At 54.9% G+C, this 9,108-nt stretch overlaps 2 protein-coding genes and 1 long non-coding RNA gene across 3 annotated transcripts in view; 2 read left to right on the forward strand and 1 right to left on the reverse strand.

The window, feature by feature from the left end:
• The window catches only part of LOC117797471, an 8,957-nt gene extending 8,036 nt beyond the window's left edge, over nucleotides 1–921 (reverse strand). The window contains exon 1 of the long non-coding RNA XR_004622482.1: nucleotides 600–921. This is a non-coding gene — a long non-coding RNA (uncharacterized LOC117797471). The remainder of the gene's footprint in view (nucleotides 1–599) is intronic.
• The window catches only part of GDI1 (GDP dissociation inhibitor 1), a 26,456-nt gene that overhangs the window by 11,056 nt on the left and 6,292 nt on the right, over nucleotides 1–9,108 (forward strand). The window lies entirely within an intron of this gene.
• On the forward strand, nucleotides 1,136–8,829 carry ATP6AP1 (ATPase H+ transporting accessory protein 1). Its single transcript, XM_034649830.1, has 10 exons — nucleotides 1,136–1,339; nucleotides 1,600–1,726; nucleotides 4,040–4,114; nucleotides 4,391–4,584; nucleotides 5,109–5,149; nucleotides 5,977–6,062; nucleotides 6,506–6,744; nucleotides 7,369–7,416; nucleotides 7,504–7,735; nucleotides 7,974–8,829. The coding sequence occupies exons 1-10, from the start codon at nucleotides 1,197–1,199 to the stop codon at nucleotides 8,181–8,183; spliced, it is 1,395 nt and encodes a 464-aa protein (XP_034505721.1). The 5' UTR covers nucleotides 1,136–1,196; the 3' UTR covers nucleotides 8,184–8,829.

A 9,108-nucleotide genomic window follows, 5' to 3' on the forward strand; every position in this document is an offset into this window, starting at 1 on the left:
ACTTCCTCGTAAATCAATCAGTGTACATTTTCTTAAGGGGAGTTCAATATTTGATTATGGTTACCAGCTTTTTGATTTTTTGTTTCTAATAGTCACCAATCTGAGAAATCAGAAATGGCACAGAAAAAGATAAAAGTCTTCCAATTCGTTTGAGACATTGTCTCCCACCTTCTGACTCTAGCTGTCACTTTCTCTTTCCTCTTTCTCTCTCTCTTTTTTTAAAAGATTTTATTTATTTATTTATTTATTTATTTATTTATTTATTTATTTATTTATTTATTTAATTTGACAGAGAGAGACAGCCAGAGAGAGAGAACACAAGCAGGGGGAGTGGGAGAGGGAGAAGCAGGCTTCCCACCGAGCAGGGAGCCCGATGCGGGGCTGTATCCCAGAACACCCGGATCATGACCCGAGCCGAGCCGAAGGCAGACGCTCAACGACTGAGCCTTCCAGGAGCCCCTCTCTTTCTTCTCTTTAAAGCAAACTTAGAGAAAAGACAATCTACAACCATGTCACCTTCCTCTCATTGACATTGCTCTTGCCAAAGTCTCCATTTGTTGCTAAGTCCAAGAAACAGTTACTTTCTGTCCTCATCTTACCTGCTTCCTGGCAGCAGTTGACACTGGCATTGTTAATCTTGGTGTCCTTGAAACCACTCTTCTCCCTTGATGCTCTTTCTCTGATCTCTCTTCTGGACTCTCCTCCTCCCTGCCCATTTTCAGTGCTGGACGTTCTTCTGGACATTATCTTGGGCCCTCTTCTCTCCTCACCTGTCTCAGGGAGAATTCATCTGTAGAAAAAAGAAACCACTCCTGCAATTTTAAGCGGAAGGAAGGTTAAAGCAGGGAGACGCGAAGCCCCGCGAGTGGGGGACCTAGGGAGCGGAACCGTCCAGCCCCGCCCCACTCCCCTTTGGTGCCCGCGTTGTCCGCGGCGCGCTGTGGGAACCAGCGGAGCTCCGCCCTGCCTCCTTTTCTATTTGGAGCGCACGCGCCTGGAGCGACGTACAGCCAATTCGTGAAAAGGAGAGGTCCTGAGTGGCCTGAGGTTTGCTGAATCATCTGAGGATTTGGCGAGCAGGCCTGCACCCGAGCCAATGGTGGCGCGGGGCGGATCTCGGGCGGCGGCGGGTGGGGGCGACGGTCACCTGATCTGCGGCGGCAGCGGCGGCCGAGGCAGTGGAGGCCGAGGCTGTGATGGCGGCAATGGCCGTGGCTCGGGTGCTGGCAAGGACGCGGCAGGCCCCAGCGCTCTGGCAGATGCGGTGGCTGCCGCTGTTGCTCATTGCGGTGGCGGCGGCGGAGCAGCAGGTGCCGCTGGTGCTGTGGTCGAGTGACCGGTGAGCGGGGCGGGCCGGGCGGGGCCGGGGCAGGTTGCGCTGCGCGCCGAGGCGGCTGCGGTGCCCTCTTCCGACCCCAGGGCTGTCCTCAACGAGCGGCGGCCGAGGGGGGGCAGAGGGGAACTGTACCTTCCTCGGCGGCCCGTAGTGAGCCAGCCGGGTCAGGACTCGGGGCCCCACGCATCACGATGGGAGCCCATGAGCTTCCGATCCCAAGCCATGCGCCCCCACCTGACAGCACCTCTTCTGTCCCCTGCCAGGGACTTGTGGGGTCCTGCGGCCAACACCCACGAGGGCCACATCACTAGCGACATGCAGCTCTCTTCGTACTTAGACCCCGCCCTGGAACTGGGCCCCCGGAATGTGCTGCTGTTCCTGCAGGACAAGGTGCGCTCGCCCCAGCCCTCTCTCCCTCAGTCATCGGGAAGAAGTCAGGCCGCTCCCCCCAGCACACTGAGGCCGATTCCCCATGGGAAGCTTCAGTGACCTTGTCCCGACTTTAGGGCTGTGTGGCTCCTCTCTTGGGAAGGCCTGCAGGAGACGGTTCAGTGGGAACGGTGAGGGCCTTGAAATGGCACTGATTTGATTGGGTTGAAGCCGGGCCTACCGAGTACCAAGCACCCACCTGAGCTACTCTGTGTGGTGGGGATTATCAGCCCTCTTTACAGATGGGAAGACTTACGTCCAAGGACGGTGAATGACTGGCCTACGGTCACAGAGCTAATGGGTGACAGAGTTGTGATTCTAACTATAATGATCATAATAGAGATAATCGAAAATTGATCATTTATTGAGTGCTTTATATGTACTGTGTTAAGCTGATGTCATCTTGGTTTTACTGCCAGGGAAACTAAGGCTGGTAGAGGTGCAACTGTTGGCCGATGTTCTGTGGTTTATGCACACCACAGTCGATTCCAGCCTGAGTCTGTCGGACAACCCCCCACTTGTGCTCTGGCACAGTTTCCCTGCCACACAGGTCTCTGCCTCCAAAGCAGGCATATGGACCACAAGGAGATTCTAGGGCAGTGTAGAATTGGTGTTTGAGAGGTTATCGAGCCTCTGCTTATTCCTTCCTCAGTGGTGGCCTGTGTGGCTCATTCCCCTTGTGGTCTTGCTCTGTTGCTGTGTGGGCAGATAGTGATGGTTATGCTGGCCTGTAGTCCTTCCAGGAGGTGGTAAATAATGTAGTTAGACTGGAACTCGGTTCTCGTTCTACGACTTACCAGCCTTTGGATGTGTGAGATCATCTGTGAATGCCAGTCTCCTCATCTGTAAAATGAAGATACCACCTATATCAGAAGACTCTGAGGAGCAATTCTTATTGTAAAACATCTTGTAAAACATCTATCCAAGGTTTCCTTATGGCATTCATCCATTCATTCATTTGCCAAATGTGGACTGGGCAGTATGTACCAGGTATCAAGTGTTGGGGACATAGCAGTGAGCAGAATAACCCAAGCCCTTATCTGGAAGAAGCTGACATTCTTGTGAGAGCAACAGGTAAATGCTAAATTGGCGCGTGATATAATATCAATGCTATAGCTCTCAAGAGAAGAAGGAAGCAGGCCGAGGGAACAGAATGACTGGCAATGCTGTTTAAGGTAAGGGTGATGAGGCAAGGGCTCACTGAGGAGGGATATCTGGGCAGATACCTAAATGGAGGAAGGGACCATGTGGGTATAGGTAAAAGAGCATTCCTGGCAGAGGGAACAGTAGGTGCAAAGGCCCTGGGCAAGGAGTGCCGTTGGTGAGCCCTTGAAAGAGCTGGTGTGGCTGGAGTGTAGTGCGGGAGAGAAAGGGGTAGGAGATGGGTAGCCAGGGGATAAGGGGGGTGGGGAACAGGGTAGTTGCAGTCTAAATGTGGCAGGAAGCGTTGGGCAATTTTGAGCAAGGAGTACCAAGAGGCTTTCAGAATGAGAGCCCAGGCAGCCAAACAGGGTTAGGATTTCTGTCTAGAAGGGAGAGGAGGCTGGGCAAGTGTGTATACTAAACAGAATGAGGTTAGGGAAACTGATTAAGATTGCCTCTGGGCCTAACTGGGAAAAGCCAGAGGAAGCTGGGAGTCTGGGTGGAGGGGCAGGGGTTGAAGGACATCTCTAGGTTTCAGAGCAAGAGTGATGCAGTCACGGTTACTGTGGTCTGGAGTGCTCAGAAGAGCTCAGTGCTTTCTCCAGCATATTCCAACATCTTCACCTCTCTTCCACCTTCTACGAAAAGTTGGCAGGGAAGGAACTTCTTGCCCTCTTTTAAAAAGGGTCTTGTCCAGACTGGACATAGCCGGTGCTAGCCACTGCAGCTGGCATGCAGGTTCTCCTTTTCTCTGACTTCCGCCCTGGGAAAAGGGGGGAGCTGCAGTAAATGCTCCTCGTTGCCCCCTAACCCCTCCCCCAACTTCCCTATTCCCTACCCAGTTCCTCATCTCAAGGCAGGTGGCTGACTCTTAATCCTGAGGTTACCACAAGTCAGCTGCCCGCAGATTTCCTCCCAACCCCATGACCACCTTCCATGTTTTCTCAGCCTACCAGGAGGGTGCTGAAAGAAAAAAAGAGAACCTTCCATTCCTCCACTTCCTACCCCCAAACGTGCCTTTGTTCACTCTTTTGACCAGACCATACCTGATTGTAAATGAGATTTTGCTGTCTCTGCAAATGCCCCTGCCCTGGCCCAGCTTCTGAGGCATCTTCTCTGCTTCCCTACTAGCTGAGCATTGAGGACTTCACAGCATATGGTGGTGTGTTTGGAAACAAGCAGGATAGCGCCTTTTCTAACCTGGAGGTAAGAGTCCTCTCTCAGCCAAGGGCCAAGGGGGCTGTCCTGCATTTCCTCGCCCAATACCGTCCCCTTAGGAGCTAGAGATGCTGGCTTTTGGGATAGAAAGGCCTGAGACGTCAGGGGCCAGGAATGTGGGGTGTTTTCTTTCTGACCTCGAATAAGGCCCAGGTGTGGGTGTGGGTGCGCCTTGTCAGAGAGGGCTGCCAGAGAGGTTTGGGGGCTGGCCCAGGCCCACTGGTCCCTTGCTAACTCATCCTTCTGCCTCTCTCTGGCTCCCAGAATGCCCTGGACCTGGCGCCTTCCTCTCTGGTGCTTCCTGCTGTCGACTGGTATGCCGTCAGCACTCTGACCACTTACCTGCAGGAGAAGCTTGGGGCTAGCCCCCTGCATGTGGACCTGGCCACCCTGCGGGAGCTGAAACTCAATGCCAGCCTCCCGGCCCTGCTGCTTATCCGCCTGCCCTACACTTCCAGGTATGTCCCAGCCTCGGAGCCCAGAGAGTGGCAAGGCTCTGGGCTGTGGTAGCCAAAGACAACAGTCCTCCTGTTCAGTACCTTGAAGCCGTATCAAAAGGTGCCTTGTATGTCCAGAAGAGGCAGGAAGGGCCTCTGGTCAGCTGTGACTCAGGAGTTAGTGCCCAGCACTGAGTGAGGCCTGTTGGGCCTCCAGGGATGAGGCAGACCTGGGTCCTGCTGGTGGGGAGCTAACTTCCCTAGCCAGGACACGTTCATGGAGTAGCTGGCAGGGCCCTGAGTGGGACTGTGAAGGTGGGGCAGAAGGGGCAAGGGCAGGGCCATGTAATCAGCAAAGGTGCAGAAAGAGGAGTGAGCATGGCTTCCAGAGCCCCCAGCTAGAGTGTGATACTTGAATGGGGCTAGTAGGGAAGGACGGTAGCCTGGAGTGGAGGGCATGCTGGAGGAGTAAAGGGGAGGTGTCCCGAGGTGGTGGGGAGCTGTTCAGATTGTAGTGCCTCTAATGCTCTGCCTCTCTCCCATAGCTCAGGTCTGATGGCACCGAGGGAAGTGCTCACAGGCAATGGTGAGTGGGGTCAGGGAGGGCACACGTTTTCTAACCTCATTCAGCCCTTGGCTGCAGAGAGCTGCCTCGAAGCTCCCAAGTCCCTCTTTATTCCCAGGGTGGCCCTCCTGCTTCTCAGAACTGGCAGCTGAGCAGAAAAATGTGGACCCCCCCCCCAGGCCTCACCCCTCTTCAGCTGGGCAGAGGTGTTGGGACAACTAGGGGCCTTCCATGTGAGAGCCCATGGAGTCAGTCTCTACTCCAACAGTGTGAATCTTAGAATTTTGGGTTTAATAGACCAGCAACGTTTCAAAACAGTGCTAAGGACTTCTTTTCTGCTATAAAGGACAGTCATTCCCCATGGAAAGTTCACTGAAAACCTATAAGTGAATTTGGAGTTTTCTAGATATCTATGTCTTTTCTCATTTAATTTAGTTAGGGCTTGGCATTAGGGAGCCAACTGCTGAGGCCGTAGGTGTCCTGGGGGAGGCTGGGGGTGGGTGAGGTAAGAAGCAGCTGCTCTTAGGGATCTTGGATGGAAACTGAAAGCACTAGTGAAGGTGGATGGGAGCCAGCTCTGCGAAGGTCTCAGTGTCCCACCACAGAGGACATGTCAGTTGCCAGGGGTCAGAGACTTCACAGTACAGACATCTGGTGGTCCCTACCTCAACGAGGTGATCCCACTGAACACCATCAAGAGAGGCCACAAATGTGGCACATGGAAGGGCACAGTCTCATGTCTGCTGTCTTTTGCCGTGGGATGGTCAGATGGTTTCTAGCAGGCGTTGGGGTGTTACTCTAAGTAGGTGCCTATGACCTGGTTCTCTGCTCTCCCCATTGTTCCTCAGATGAGGTCATTGGGCAGGTGCTGAGCACACTCAAGTCTGAAGATGTCCCATACACAGCAGCCCTCACAGCGGTGCGCCCTTCCAGGGTATGTAATGTACCCTTCGGCAGGGCTCGGGGAGGTGCGGGCAGAGGCCGCATGATGAGTGGGCCTGGAGGGTGTGTGGCTCTGAGTGGAGTGCCTTAGGGGGGCTGGTTTCTTCCCTAGGCCTGTGGCGGGGGGGCGAGGATGAACCAGAAAGTCATGCTTCCTCCTTCTAGGCTACAGCTTTCCATCTTGCCCAGGGGGCCTTATGGGCTGGCATACTCGGACAATATGTCCCAAGTGTTCCTAATTTGGAGAGACTAGGAAGATCTCAAGGGCTTAGGGGTCAGCCAGGAAAAGCTTCCGGGAGGAAGGGCCTCTGAATATGACCAGTAGAACTACAGATGCTGGAGAGGATGCCCGGTGGGGACAGTGAGGTCAGGTCGCTTGATTCTGGGCCATGCTCTAAGGGCCACTGGGAGAAGGTTTGTGGGTTGTTTTTGCAGGTGGCCCGTGATGTAGCCATGGTGGCCGGGGGGCTAGGTCGCCAGCTCCTGCAAAAACAGTCGGTGTCAGCTGTGGTCCATCCCCCTGTGAGTTACAATGACACTGCTCCCCGGATCCTGTTCTGGGCCCAGAACTTCTCGGTGGCATACAAGGACCACTGGGAGGACCTGACCTCCCTCACCTTTGGGGTCCAGGAGCTGAACCTGACTGGCTCCTTCTGGAATGACTCCTTTGCCAGGTAAGGGCAAGTACCTGTCATTGCAGGTAGGTGTGTGTGTCGGGGGGTGTTGTTCAGTGTGGGAAGCAGGTGGGATTGTGGGGTGGGGCTGGTGGAGGGCTCTTGGGATGGGGCTTGCTCAGAGTTTTGCCTCTCCATGTCTTCTAGTCCTTGCCTGGAACCTTGGTTGTTAACACTTCTCAATCACTGGGGAACCTGACACTCCTCTCCCCCTCCCTACCCTTGAACAGCCTCAGGGTGACTGCCCAAGGGTGTTTACCAGGCCTGAGTGAGTTCGAGGGCTTCTGTACGCTTCCTGTGTGGCGAGAGAGACCACCTTTATCCCCAGAGTCCAATATACACATCTCAGCAACCCCAAGGGGGAACTGAAAGGAGGGGCAGTGGGGTCAGGGAAACTGGAAGAAAGTGCTTTTATCTGGAGGTGGGGAACCTGGGTGCTGGTTTCTGACCTAGATGTGATAGGGCCTCAGTTTTCCCATTTGTCAGGTGGGGACACTGCCTCTTCAGGTGGCTGTGAGGTCCTGGGTCAGGGTAGGTAGAGTAGACCTGAGGAACTTGCTCTACTGCTCGGTGCTACAGGCCCTCCCAGGGCCTGACAGCTCACCTCTTACTCTGGTCCTGCAGGCTTTCGCTGACCTATGAACAACTCTTTGGTACCACAGTGACATTCAGGTGAGTCTGAGGGATGGTTGACATGTGGGCAGGCTGGCATGGCTCCAGCCTTCCCAGCTGCCTGACACCCCTCATGGCCTCTCTCAGGTTCATTCTGGCCAACCGCTTCTACCCAGTGTCTGCCCGGCACTGGTTTACCATGGAGCACCTCGAAATCCACAGCAACGGCTCTGTCGCTTACTTCAATGCCTCCCAGGTCATGGGGCCCAGTGTCTATTCCTTTCACTGCGAGTATGTTAGCAGTCTTAGCAAGAATGGCAATCTCCTCGTGCCCCGCTTGCAGCCCTCTGTCTGGCAGATGACTCTTCAGGACTTCCAGGTAGGGAGTGTGGGGCCCAGACTGGAGAGAGGAAGGAGGGAGGGAGCAGAGACCTGAGGAGTCTCAGCATCTCTGGGTCTGGGCTTGGGCTTGGGAACGGGGAATGGGAATGTAGATGAGAGTCCTCCCCCAGTGCTCCCATCCCACGAGATTTGGACTGCCCACTAACTTGGGAACCCCAGTCCTCACTGGGTCTCCCTCTGTGTGGGGCCACACGGTCCTTTGTGTCCCCTGCCAGATTCAAGCCTTCAACGTGACCGGCGAGCAGTTCTCCTACGCCAGCGACTGTGCGGGCTTCTTCTCCCCGGGCATCTGGATGGGGCTGCTCACTTCCCTGTTCATGCTGTTCATCTTCACCTATGGCTTACACATGATCCTCAGTCTCAAGACCATGGACCGCTTTGACGACCATAAGGGCCCCACCATCTCTTTGACCCAGATTGTGTGACCCTGTTCCTGTGGGGGGTTGCAGGTGTGATGGTGTCCAGGTTGTTGCTGTCCCACCTGGAGGCACACTGGACTGAAGGGCTTCCCCTCTTCCTACCGTAGCTTGAACCCCCAATTCCCCTCAGCCTGTCTTGTTCCCTGTTCAACCCACTGAGGGGCTCCCCAACCCCCCCATGTCTACCAACAAGGTGTACATATTCTTCATAGATAGTAGACAAATCCCCCAGGCCCAGTCATTGTAGGGGGGAGAGGACATGAGTTCTAGGCTCCCCCCCCTTATTTATTCTCATCTGTGCATCTTCACCCCTTGCTGTTTATAGTGCTTTTGTGTACCAAATGCTCCCTTCCCAGGCTTTATGGGGCTCCCTGTAGCAGCTAGAAGCTGGAGGTTTCCTGAGTTTGGGGGGTGTGGAAGTACTATTTAACTGTCCGGCTTGGCTGGTGTCATTGTCTTTTGGTGATGTCGTGCTAATAATAAGCAGTACACTGGGGTTTATCTCTGTGGCCTGAAAAGGAAGGGACCTCCATAGCAGCTGACCTGGGTGTGATCATTGGTTTTTTGGCATGTTCCGGCCGGGTGCCTGGCAGGAGCCTGGGTTTCTCGGTGGTTTCCTTCCTAATAAAATAAAGACAGGTTGCCATGCTTAGGACTCTTGTCACTCATTTCTGGGCACGAGGGGATGCGCTTGGCTAAGGGCTGCAGGAGGAGGCGCCCGGATGTAGCTGTAGCGAAGCCAGGCCAAAGGGAAAGCCAGAGGGTCTTCCCAGCAAGCTGGACCCCTAACTGGCGAGGGCACGGAGGGGCTGCGGCGCGCGCGGGAAGGGCGCGGCGGCCAGTGCCTGGGGGCGGAGGGAGACCGTGGTGACAATAGCTGGCTTCCCATCCCTAGGGGGCCGCCCCCGGCTGCCGCAGCGGCGCGCGCCCG

This window comes from Ailuropoda melanoleuca, chromosome X, assembly GCF_002007445.2.
Source record: "Ailuropoda melanoleuca isolate Jingjing chromosome X, ASM200744v2, whole genome shotgun sequence".
Taxonomy (NCBI): domain Eukaryota; kingdom Metazoa; phylum Chordata; class Mammalia; order Carnivora; family Ursidae; genus Ailuropoda; species Ailuropoda melanoleuca.